The sequence below is a fragment of the Eptatretus burgeri genome, chromosome 3, assembly GCF_056783735.1.
Source record: "Eptatretus burgeri isolate ZD-2024b chromosome 3, Ebu_testis_v1, whole genome shotgun sequence".
Lineage (NCBI taxonomy): Eukaryota > Metazoa > Chordata > Myxini > Myxiniformes > Myxinidae > Eptatretus > Eptatretus burgeri.
This window is the reverse complement of record NC_140963.1, coordinates 123,099,239-123,112,466: the sequence shown is the minus strand read 5'-3', so window position 1 is coordinate 123,112,466 and position 13,228 is coordinate 123,099,239. Positions and strand designations below refer to the sequence as shown.

General features: G+C 45.8%; 1 protein-coding gene across 14 annotated transcripts in view; it reads right to left on the bottom strand.

Moving 5' to 3' along the window:
• Nucleotides 1-13,228, bottom strand: part of LOC147030897 (tight junction protein 2-like) — a 222,419-nt gene that overhangs the window by 78,235 nt on the left and 130,956 nt on the right. For all 14 annotated transcript variants that reach the window (XM_085875438.1, XM_085875440.1, XM_085875442.1 and 11 more), the window contains 3 exons: nucleotides 4,584-4,692; nucleotides 3,386-3,605; nucleotides 1,983-2,161 (listed from right to left, as the gene is read on the bottom strand). In XM_085875438.1, coding sequence (XP_085731564.1) covers nucleotides 1,983-2,161; nucleotides 3,386-3,605; nucleotides 4,584-4,692 — 508 coding nt within the window. The remainder of the gene's footprint in view (nucleotides 1-1,982; nucleotides 2,162-3,385; nucleotides 3,606-4,583; nucleotides 4,693-13,228) is intronic.

Below are 13,228 nucleotides of genomic sequence, written 5' to 3'. Positions count from 1 at the left end.
TAGGTCAACGATTGACCGTATCCTTGCCCTTCAGGTCCTCACTGAATGCAGATGAGAGTTTCGGCAGGGGCTCCTTGCAGCCTATGTTGATCTCTGTAAAGCGTTTGATTCAGTGAACAGGATGCCCTCTGGAGGATTCTAGGTCTTTGTGGGGTGTTACCAAATCTGATCGATCTGATGTCTCACCTCTACTCTGGTACTGAGAGTGCTGAGATGTGGTGGTACCATCTCTGACTTATTTCCAGTTGTTATTGGAGTTCGTCAGGGGTGTGTCCTGTCCCCCACACTTTTCAGCGCTTGTGTCGACTGTATTCTGGGGAAGGTGGCAGAGAGATCAAGCTGTGGTACGTCGGTTGGGAATGTCAAGATCACTGACCCTGATTCTGGTGAAGATGCAGTCATCTTTGTGGAGACTGGAGATCCTTTCAGGGCCCTTGAGGTGCTGAATGAGGAGTCGGAGCCGCTGGGATTATGGGTTTCCCGGGTCAAAACTAAGATCCAGGCTTTCAATGACATCTTGGATGCTGTTATCTTGTCTGTACCTGTTTGTGGTGAGGATGTTGAGGTCACGGAGAGATTCACTTACCTTGGCAGTAATTTTCATGTCTCTGCTGGCTGTGAGCCAGAGGTCAATAGACGTCTGGGTCGGGCCTGGGTTGTCATGGATTCACTCAATCATGGGTCGGGCCTGGGTTGTCATGGATTCACTCAATCATGGGGTGTGGCACTGTCGGTACCTGTGCAGGAGGACGAATGTCCGAATCTTCAGGTCCTTGGTGCTTCCAGTCTTGCACTATTGATGTGAGACTTGGACTCTGACCAGAGATCTGAGATGGAGACTTAATTCCTTTTGTACCAGGTCTCTTCGGAGAATCCTTGGCTATCGCTGGTCAGATTTTGTGTCCAAAGAGTGGTTACTGAGAGAGACTCAAATGAGATTTGTTACCTGCAGAGTCCGTGAGCGTGAGCTGCGGCTGTATGGACATGTGGCTCGTTTTTTTGACACTGATCCTGCTCACCAGATTCTCTCAGCAAGGGAGCCTTGTGAGTGGAGTAGGCCAATGGGCCGACCATGTGCATTGTGGTTGCAGCAGGTTGATCGGCATCTCAACGAGATGGGGGTGAGCCAGGCATCTGCCTGGGGGATGGCCAGATGGAGGCCCCTGGAGTACCGGCAGAAAGTGGATGCAGTGACACCCTGCTTTGGCACATGCTTCCATACCTGACCTGACCTACCTGGTGGCGGCGGATGGAGAGTTCAGGGTCATGGCAGAGATGGATTCAGCTGATGGCTTTCCCCACTCTATTTTCTTTTGTGCCCCACCAGGCACCCTACTGCAAGTCACTACCATGCTTTCCTGGGATGCCAAGCAATCTTCCTGATCGAATAACAACATGCCGGAGCAAGGATTAAATCCTGATGATGAGTGCAGGCCCTGTGACGTGCTTGCACAAAGTGTCAGGTACCATTGCAGAACAGATCCAGAGGGTCCAGGGTCAGCTGCTTCCCTGCTGGTGCTATGATCTCCAGCAAGCAATGGTAAGATCTCCAAGCAAGCTCCACCAGGGTAAGATCTCCAACAAGCAAGCTCCACAGGCCAAGCAAGGCTCAAAGATCTTGAGCAGTTTTGCTGCCCCCTTCCTTTTCCATACTCATTTATACCCTGGTCACTGTCAGCCTCATGGAGTTTTCCACCACAGAAACAGTTAAATGTTTTAGATCTCTTGGCTGGCAAATCTGTCTCAGAGTTTCTGCATTAGCCATATGGAGAGTGCCCTCGATCAATGCGAGCAATGTGCTGATAAATTCAAGAAACTAAGTTAATCACTTCAAATAATGTAAACTTTAGCAGAGTTCCTTTGTCACCTTTCAGTGATCTACACAAATGTTTGGATTGTCATTGAAGTTGTAAGTTTGTTGTTTTGGAAATTTAAAAAAAAAAAAGAGAAGGGTTTAATGAGGAATCCAAAAATGCTCCCACCTTCACCAAGTACTACAGTCTCGTAAGCAGGTAAGTGGCTGTGGACAGGACGCGAAGGTGTATCACTTCTCAGTTTGGTCTCACTCTTCTTGACAGACCGGAGGCTCCGGAATCTCCAGGAACTGGACCGTGAAGGACCAGTAAATTGTTCTGACTGCAGTTGGGCAAGCTGCTCGGCTCTGTTCCACACAAGCATAAAACATCAACAGATGATTTTCTGTCAGCAGAGACATCGAAGAAATAAGTCTTCAAAATAAATTGACTATTTCTTGTGAACATATTTCTTTTTAGTTGGCCAGGAATGCTTTAGACAATGATCCTCCACAACACGTGCATAGACCATGGAAATGCTTATACTGTGACCTCAGGATGGCCTGGCACCAGGATGTTCGTTATCGTGAACAATGGCATGATTCAATTATTATTAATGCTCACCAGGTGTGTGGAGTTTGCAATGATAAAGCCTCATCACTGAACTGAGCTTTGAGTCCAGGAGTGATTTGGGGAAATTTATCCCTTTCCTTAAGCAACAAATGTGCAATTTTCCATCATCCATGGAAGGATATTGTTACTAATTGGGCAGCATCTTGGATATAACATGCTCAGAACTCCCATACACCCAAGTTATTTTCCTTGGAGACATCATGAAAATCACCCCTTTTGAAATACCAAAGATCATGAAATTCACCTTCCTCAGCTTTTCTTTGAGAATTGCATGCACTTCCCACCAATTTTTTTGAGAGCATTAATCACAGATGGACAAAAAAAAAATAAAAAAAAACATTCTCGAAAAAAATAAAAAATAATCCTCACACTGAGCATTGTATTGTTATGCATGTGGGGTAGATGGAGGAATTTCAAAGAAAATATAGGATTATATGGAGTTGCTTGGTCCGAAGACGTGTAGGAGACATCTCGATGTGAATTAAGTCGGGAAACTATGAGCTTAAGTATTACGTGTCACCACATTATTACGTTTTATTTATGCAGTGTAATATATGTACAAGGTTCAGGCTTCTTCATGAGCGTTCACTGTTTGAGAAGGAAAAACAAATGTCGAGCAGGTCGTCCAAAATCTGTTCTGAATCAAAGCATTTATCGATTTCATTTTTCACATAAATTATATAATAGCTTGGGAAGAAACTTGTGGGGAAAAAAAATTACAACTCCTTGCATTTAAAAGGTTTATGTTGCATATTTTTGAATGGTGGGAACTTTTTAGAGTGCATGTGGTTTTCTCAAGCATGATAAAAATCGTTATTACTGTTCACTATGTACATTGCTTTCTACTTTGAACCTCCCCTCCCTGCACCCTCCCTCCCCCAAACCACCCATATTCAACAATTATGGCTCGAATGCAGGAAAGCTGTAGCTTGCTTCTGCATGTCCAAAAACTTTCAAACCTGTTTCTGCTGGGGATGATACCACGCTCCAGCTCGGTTCGTCCCTCGCCAAGACGCAAGACGAGCCAGGAACCCAGCTCCCCACTATGCAGCGTGTCAACGACACGGAACACCTCCCCGGGTCCAAACTGCAGACTTTGTGCCGTCTCTCCCTTGTACTCAAAGTGTGTGCGGATGTAGAAGGAATCGCGTACATTGCAGTCCATGACACTGCGGTACACTGTATCAAGACAAGCGTACTTTACTTGACCCCATCACAAAGCACCCCCCCCCCACAGCAGAACTCCTCATGAAGATGAAACAGCACACAGTATTTTTTCATATTTCATGGTTCGATAAAGCTGCGTCTCGAGGCCGATCAATTTCACATCGCAGAGAGCTTGGTGGTCTCTCTGTCTTCTACAACCTCCTTTCTGGTCTTGAACCCTCTTACCTTTACAATGCTCTGTCTCCTCCCCCCCTTTTCCCCCCTCCTCCCAGTTTTCTGAAAGGTGCAAGTGGTCTGCCAGTAACACCTTTCTGGTGAAATTCCCAGAATCCAGACTCGCCTCCACTCATTTGTTCTTATTTTTTCGACCTGTAGAAGTAACTTCCTCAGTTTCTTCAATCTTATTCTTCCCTCTGGAGTTTCAAGAGAGCTGTTCACCACCATCTCAGATTGTCCACAATCATGATCATACAAAACCATGATCTTTTCTACCCACATTAACCCTCCCCTTGCACCTCCCACCTCCCCTCCCCCCCCCCACCTCAAGCCCAACATTTCCCAGGTTTCTGGGGTTTTTTTTCCTTCCACTTATGTGACTGAGAGTTTGAGACAGGATCCATCTTGTTTTACCCCCCCCCTTGTCCCTCCCCTTGCTCTCATTCTTCCATACATCCCTTATTTCTCCAGTCCACCTCTATTTTATCCCTCAATCCTGCTGTCAGTGCCCCCCTCCCCCTGCCCCCCCCCGTCTCCTCTCTACCTACTATTCTTTTCAATCTGTTACATCCTGATCCATTATTTATTATTGCGACTTTCCACAGACCTCAACATTGGATACAAAAAAATAAATGAAATAAATTGAGACCAAACTTTCAGGAATTAATTTCACAAGCGAGAAATAACAAATATCAAATGACGAGATGAAGAGAAATACTTGGATGTGAAATGTATTGAGAAAGTTGCCTGTGTGAGTTTGTGCTATTGTCTCACCATCCCACTTCTGCTGTGCAATGAACGTCACGAGCTGTCCCTTTGGCAATTGCAGAAGGAAAAGCACGGCATCCTCTCTGATTGTGTGCTGGAAGTCAACATCATTTACCTGTGGCAAAAACAACTCAAGTCATTTGGCCTCTTCACAAATAAAAGCCAAAGTTAAACCAACCTAGTGAGGGCTACAGACAACACCAACCTCCAGATGATGAATACAACATTTTAAATCCCATGATATAATTCAGAAGATAAAGCTTTCACTGCAAGAATAAACATTTGATAATCAGGTCAAGTCAGGTATGGTAAAACGCGCCGGAGCAGCACGTTGCTGCGTCCACTTTCCGCCGGACTCCAGGGGCCTACGTCTGGCCATCCCCCAGGCAGATGCCTGGCCCATCGCCATCTATTTGAGATGCTGATCAATTTGCTGTAACGAGCCACGTGGTCGGCTTATTGGCCTCCGCCACTCATGAGGCTTCCTCACTGACAGAATCTGGTGAGCAGGATCAGCGTCAGGAAAACGAGCCACATGTCCATACAGCCGCAGCCGATTCTCACAGACTATACAGGCAACAAATGTCATCTGAATCTCTCGAAGCAACCGTTAATTCGCTGCAATGTCTGACCAATGATAGCCAAAGATTGTACGAAGAGACCTGGTGCCGAAGGAGTGAAGCAAAAATCTCGGACTCTGATCAAAAAGTCTCACATCTGCAGAGCAAGACTGGATCCACGAAGGTGGATCACCAAGAATTAGACTCAGACTTACGTCCTCCTGCATAGGAAACAAAAGCGCCACACCCCATGATCCAGTGAATAGATGACTCCTCAGGCTCGATACAGACATCGAGTCACCTCTGGCCGACAACAAGCAGAGACATGAATATTACTGCTAAAGTAAGTGAATCTCTCGGTGACCGCAACATCCTCACCACAACCAAGTAGAGGCAAGAGAGCACACCCAAGACGTCATTGAAAGCCTGGATCTTAGTTTTGACCCAGGAAACACGTAATCCCAGCGGCTGCGAATCCCCATTCAGCACCTCGATGGCCCCCGAAAGGACACCCAGAGTCTCCGCAAAGATGACTGAATCATCTGTGAAATCAAGGTCAGAGATCTTGAAACTCTAAAACAATGCACCACAACTTTATCTCTCCAACATCCTCCCCAGAATCCAGTCCGTACAAGTGCTGAAAAATGTGGAGGCCAGTACCCACCCCTGATGAACTCCATTAACAACTTGAAATAAATTGCAGATGGTACCACCACATCTCACAGCACTCTCAGTACCAGAGTATAGTTCAGACATCAGATTCATCAGGTTTGGTGGCACTCCACGAAGACCAAGAATCCCCCAGAGGGCATCCAAATTCACTGGATCGAACGTTTGCAGAGATCAACATAAGCTGCAAGGAGCCCCTGCCGAAACTCTCTTCTGCATTCGGTGAGGACCCGAAGAGCAAAGAGACGGCCAATCGTTGACCTATTTGGTGTAAAGCCTAACTGCTCTCGATGCTGGTGCTCAAGCAGATGGTGGCAAAGCCTTTCAAGAATTATTTGAGCAATGACCTTGTGTCCAGCATTGAGAGCAGCATCATCCCTTGGTAGTTTTTGCAATTCTGGTCAACACCCTTCCCTTTCCAGAGAGGGTCAGCTAGGCCCCTCTTACAGTCAGTTGGGATAATGCTGTGTTCCAAACAGAGCACAGAACTGCATGCGATGATACGAGTACAGCATTCACACCAGTCTTGAGAAATTCAGCATAGATGCCATAGATCTCAGGAGCTTTACCCCCTTTCAACTGGTTCATCGGAGCCTGTGTTTCCATAAACGAAGGTGGATCACAATTGATTTGAGGGTCAGTAAGAGGAAAAATTGCACCCCTGACATCCAACTCAACAGCTGGTGGGTCAGCCTGGTACACCCGCTCAAAGTAACTGGCCCAGCGGGCCTTCACTTCGGACTCCTCTGTCAGGAGCCCATCACCCTCCGCTCTAACTGCAGTACACCAAGGGATGGGCTTGGAGGAACGCAATGTGCAAATTGCTCTGTAAGGCTGAGGAGAATCACTTGACAACAGGCGATGCTCTACACTTTCACAGATTCCTCGCTCATAGGCCTCCTTGTCCGTCCTCAGCACACACACAGTTTTACGACTCAACTCCTTGAACAGCTCAGCTCTGCCATTAAGTCTGGCCCTGCGACTCCGGTCAATGGTATCAAGTATCGCATGGGAGACAATTTCTTCTTCGCCTGATGGTGGGTTCCAAGATATCTACTGGCAACATCAAGGATGGTGGTCTTGAAGGCACTCCACAACTCTTCAGGATTCCCCAAAGCATCCAGACCCCCCAAATCCTCACACAGCCTGTTCGCAAACTCCTCAGCTACCCTCTCATCCTTGAGCTTGCTAACATCCACCCGAGGCTGGGATTGTACCATTTTCCTGGATTTAAGCTTTAACTTCAGATTGGCTACAACAAGCCTGTGTTTGGCATTGAGGAACTGAACACTCTGGGAGACCTTGAAGTTCTGAATCATCCTCCAGTGCCCATCAGTGATTACATGGTTAATCTCCTTTGCCACACCACCAGTGTTGGAATACAGAGTCCAGCAATGAGCTTGTGGGCACTGAAACCATGAACCAGCCACCCTAAGTCCACAACTTCTTGCAAAGTCAAGGAACTTGGTGCTATCCTGGTTCACATTTCCAGACCCATGGAGACCAACACATGTCTCATCACCATCCCTGTCAGCGTCAGTTGATGCATTTAAATCCCCCAAGGATGAGAAGAGTATCTCGCCTGGGACACTGATCAACCACAGACTTGAGCGTTGCTTGGAATGCGTCCTTCACAGTGAGATCACTCGATTCTGTTGTAGCATATATGGAGACCAAGGAAATGACACCCAAGGAGTGACGAATCCTCAGTCTCATAATACGCTCGTTGACCAGTGTTACCTCACTTATCATATGAGGCAGCTCAATGGACACAGCTTCAGCAACTCCATGGGCCTGATAGCCATCAGAGTGACCGGCCCAGTAGTCGGTGTAACCACCTGCTATGATCTCACCACTATCTGGTCTCCGAACTTCAGAGAGTGGAGAAATACCGATGTTCAAATTCTGGAGCTCAGATGACAGCAGAGACATGTGATCATCCTCTCTTAGGGACAGGACATTCCAGGCACCCACCCAAGGGATCGCATCAGGTTAATCCAAGGAGACCGCTGTTTGGTGGACGACACCTCAGCCCTATCCCAACACACAATGACAATCACTATTACCTCCACTACCAAAGGTGGATGAAGGTTGTTTTCACTCCTGTCTGTGTGTTTGTCTGTCTGTTTGTGAGCAAGATATCTCAAAAAGTTATGAACAGATTCAGACGAAATTTTGTGGACAGGTGAGTGATCAGGATGAAATGATTCGATATTGGCGAAGATCTGAATCCGAGAATTGTTAAAGTGATTCTTCACCATTGAGAGATAGGGCCAAACATAATATATTGCATGATTTTTCAGAAAAGTAATGCACGGATTATGACAAAACTTGGTGGATGAGTTGGTTTGCTGATAAGAACAAGCCGATTCGATTTTGGTTCAGGTCTGGAAGCAAATCTGGCCTTCTTCTTGCATATGGCAGCTGAGCTGCTGGGGTAGTTATCATTTCTTGGAAGCGCGACTGCGTCGCTGACGCAGTGCCCCTCTACCAGTACACACTGGCACTCATTTCACCAACCTCAGAAGGATGACAGGCTGAGTCAACCCCTTGGTGTATTAATTCAGCAGCCAACAGGGCTTGAACTCAGGACCTTAGGATCCCAAGCTACCACCCTAACCACTAAGCCAACACCAGGCTAGTTTTGTATATCTTGTAGAGGCTCATATGAGGGCAAACACACAATGCACAGCAAGGGGGGAAATGAGACAAGAGGGGCAGGAGAGGGAAGGACAAAACTGTGGGAAACAGAGACATAAGGAGATCTGTGGAAGGGAGAGGGATGGGGTGGGGAACATGGGAATACAGGATGGACATTACAGGGACTTTCAGGAAGGAAAGCAGGGAATTTGAAGGAGGTGGGTTAAGGGGTGGATTAACGGGGATAAAAAAGATCAAGGTTTTGGATGGGGGGAGATATGAGGTGGTGGGGAACAGCTATTTTGAAGGCCTGGAGGGAAGAATGGGATTGAAGAGAGTGTGATAGTTTATACCAAAGGCTGGAAAAACGAGGAATGAAAGAGTGAAGGTGAGCAGTGATTTGTGATTTTGGTAGTTTTACCAGAAGGGGGTTGCTGGCGGACCTTGAGTGCCCAGCAGAAATATGGTGGGGACAAATTGCAGACAGAACGGGAAGGGGGGGGGAAGGGCGAGACCGGAGAGGAGACGAAAGAAGACAGAAAGACCACTGACCTGCCTGCTGTGAGAGAGTGAGAGTCCCAAAGACTCAGCCTCATCGTGGGAGATACCAATGATCCGAAATGCCTTGGTTTCCACATTATGAAGCCGAGAAAGGTGGGAGGCAGGAGCACCAGCCCAGAGGGGAGCGCAGTACTCCATCAGGCTGCGGACGAAAGCTTTGTGTATGGTCAGGAGCTCAGGTGGGCCGAGGAAAGACTGCACGATGGAGGATTCCCAGTCGGCGACTAGCTTTGGAGGCCAGGTTGGAAATGTGGCTTTCCCGAGAAAGATCATGGCAGATAGTGAGACCCAGAAGCTTGAATGAACGGACTGATTCCAGAGGATTGTTGAGAAAGTAGATGGGGGGGGGGGTTCTAAATGGTCCTCTTGGAGAGACATGGTGAGAATGTGAGATTTGTCAGGATTGAAAGACATGTTCCATGTGTTGGATTTGCTTAGATTTTGGTGAAGATCGAGAAGAGAGATAGAGATAGAGATAGAGATAGAGATAGAGATAGAGATAGAGATAGAGATAGAGATAGAGATAGAGATAGAGATAGAGATAGAGATAGAGATAGAGATAGAGATAGAGATAGAGATAGAGATAGAGATAGAGATAGAGATAGAGATAGAGATAGAGATAGAGATAGAGATAGAGATAGAGATAGAGATAGAGATAGAGATAGAGATAGAGATAGAGATAGAGATAGAGATAGAGATAGAGATAGAGATAGAGATAGAGAGAGAGAGAGAGAGAGAGAGAGAGAGAGATAGGGCCCAAATACGATATATATTGCGATATCTCAAAAAGTTATGGATGGATGTGGACAAAAATGGTGGATAATTTGGGTAAGTGAAAATAACAAGCCGACTCGATTTTGGTTAAGGTCCGAATGCAGATCCGGCCGACCAATGGGATGCAAAATGTAAACTGTTCAGCCACGCAAAGGTATGCACTCTACCGGGTGACAGTCTAGTTACTCGTGCCACAGTTGTAGGCCAGGTATCTCAGTATTGTAATCATCCTGTCCGTGGGTTTATCTGTTTGTCGGCTGATTAACTGGTCAAGTGACGGCAGCTAGAATTGCCAAATTTGGCACAGAGATTCAAGTGTTACGGATTACTTTAAATTTGAGCTCATATGGAAAAAATACAACATGAAAACGAGTACAGGACTATATTTACTCACACCGTGGACACGCAATAATATCGATTAGCACCCTTTGTTGGTTTAGTATTCAGATAAATCAAGAGCATGAGTCAGCACCTCCATTGAGTGTGCTCATTATTATTATAATTAGGATGTTGCTTCTAACAAGACGTTTTGTATCAGTTGTGAATGTCACCGAAGCCTTTTTCAACATGCTGAGCATATTCGGAAGAATGCAGGATCGAGCTATTGTTACTACCTGCAGAATATCTGCCTTACTTCTGCACATTAACTTCGGTCATACTGATCCTATGTAGCAAATATGGATGTCATCAGCCCAGAATTGTAGGTGGAATAGCAAAACAAACAAACAAACACACAAACACGGGTCTATGAATCATAGTAAGGATTTCTGAAATGAAAAATACATTTTCAACAACAGAGATTATGTGAAATTTAATAATATACTGTACGCTTGTTCGTGTGTGTGTGTGTGTGTGTGTGTGTGTGTGTGTGTGTGTGTGTGTGTGTGTGTGTGTGTGTGTGTGTGTGTGTGTGTGTGTGTGTGTGTGTGTGTGTGTGTGTGTGTGTGTGTGTGTGTGTGTGTGTGTGTGTGTGTGTGGTGATAGGTGTGTAGTTCTGTTCCACTCATTGGTTGGACAGATAGCCTCACTCCACCCACAATTTCTACTTGGGAAAAAAAAATCATCCGGTCACCATGTTGGTGCATCCTGCTATGTGAAGTCAAAGACATCTTCGAGGCTGTCATATTCACGATCGCCATGCCCTCTCTACAAGGTCTCCCTTCGTTGTGAAATGACCAAAGTGACAGTTCAAAAGATTTTGAGCTGACAGGCATGACAGTTCTTGTGATGATCAGCCTCAGCAATTGAAGCAGCAGTCTGTTAACTTGTACACCTCCAAAAGAACTAGATGTGGCATTCTCTCTAGCAGGGCTTAAACCCTTGTCATTTTACATTTTCTGCATATCTCGTGGGATTGCGAGTTGGATCGGTGAATGCGAGCGGCCATGAGATGCTCATGGTCATGTATCTTTTCCGCATATTTCACGGGATTGCGAGTTGGACAAGAGAATGTGATGGACGCCATGACTTGCTCATGGCCACGTATCTTTTCCACGTATCTCACGAGATTGTGAGACAGGCAAACACGATGGGTGGGGAGAAGGTTTGAATGCTTGAAGTGTGGAGGGGATTGACGCCTTAGGGCTGAGAGTGGGAGGGTGTGGACTTGGGGGTTGGGGGAGAGGGGTGGAGAGCAATGATGGGACAGATTTGGGAGGGGAGGTTGAGGTTTTGGGTGGGGGGTTGGGTTGAGGACTTGTCATCATGGTCACTTGCCTCTAAGCAGTGCAGCCTGGGTTTTTAATCTCATCCCAGGAACAAACTGTCATCCAGATGTTTCACAGGCAGGGTGTTTCATCAATGTGTGTGCCGTCCCTTGATGGACATTAAATTGGCGTTCCATCTGCTGGCATTAGATAGTGGGCCATAAGGATCTCACAGTATCCTTCACAAAGAATAGGTGTCCTGTCCCCAGCACCTTGGCCAAATTCCAAAATCCCATCTTAAATGCTTAGTCGAACGTCAGACCTGGCCAGCCGGTTCATGAAAAACTGGCCAAAAGGTCCACCTGGTCAACCACACAAGAATGTGGGGATAATTGTGGCCATTAAAGAGGGAAGAGAAAGAAGAAAAAGGTTTGCTTTGACCATTTAGAAGGAGCGTGACATAATGCTTTTGTGTACCCATGTCGTAATAATATTTTACTGCGCGGCAGAAAGCCAGTCTTATAAATGCACCCGCTGTGCAGTGTGAGACGGGGATTTCTTTCAATCACTTCTGTGTCGTTGGTGGTTGTCTACACATGTGAGTTTCAAGAGGTGGAACGGAGCCATCCCAGGTCTCAAAATATCCACCTCCATGTGGTCGTTGGTTGTTATCTCCATTTGTGGGTTTGAGGAGATGGAACGAAGTCCTCCCAGGACGCAAGGTATCCAACTTTGCTTCGGTAAGGGATCACAGTTCATGGACCAAGCTGTTCAAATTTGTTGTTCTCAGAGTTTTGTTCCGAGGGCTCTTTTCAGGATCATCACCGAACCCCGGACTTTCTCTCCAGTTGTCGTTCTTTTGTGAAAATATTCCCGGGGATGGTTTTCAAAATCTCAATGAGTATCTTCTTTCTTATTCCTGTTGCTCCAATGATCACTGGTGGTGCAATCTAGACTCTCTTCAGCTTCCAAGATCTCCCTAATCTCATTTTTGAGGTCTTGGTATTTAGTCATTTTCTTGATTTCTGAGAATATTTAATCGAGAACAACAAAGTTCAATGGGAAGAGAATTGACAACAAACAACTTGGTTTCGTGTGTGTGTGTGTGTGTGTGTGTGTGTGTGTGTGTGTGTGTGTGTGTGTGTGTGTGTGTGTGTGTGTGTGTGTGTGTGTGTGTGTGTGTGTGTGTGTGTGTGTGTGTGTGTGTGTGTGTGTGTGTGTGTGTGTGTGTGTGTGTGTGTGTGTGTGTTTCAGGCTATGACGTTTTTACGATTCCAGATTTTCTCATCAAATTTTCATCAAGTCCTTATTATGAGAATATGGAGAAGACTAATTAATAAATGGGTGAAAATGTCAAAGGGCAAAGTCACAGGAAGTACAAATAGGTCTCATATCAGCCTGTCAGCCGTGCAGTGCGAGACAGCTGGGTTTTATAATCGCTTCCGTGTTTCTCTATTTATCATTTTGAACTTCTGTCATCAAATTTTCAACAAACCTTTATGATGAGAATCTGGAGAACACTAGTTGATAATTTTTTTTTAATGTAACTGTTGTTTTCGTCAAGTTTAGTTTGAGTATACAAAGCAGACGTGGATGGGATCTCAATTTTTGAGATGCATTTTAGTTGGTAACTGTTTGGTCGGCCATACGTTCTTAAGTGCAATAAAAGGCCATTTATACCTGGTTATAGCTCCACATGGTTGTTGTTGTTGTTGTTGTTGTTGTTGTTGTTGTTGTTGTTGTGGTGGTTCTTGTTGGGGGGTCGATTTTTGAAATGTGCACTGATTAGTTGGACAGCTGT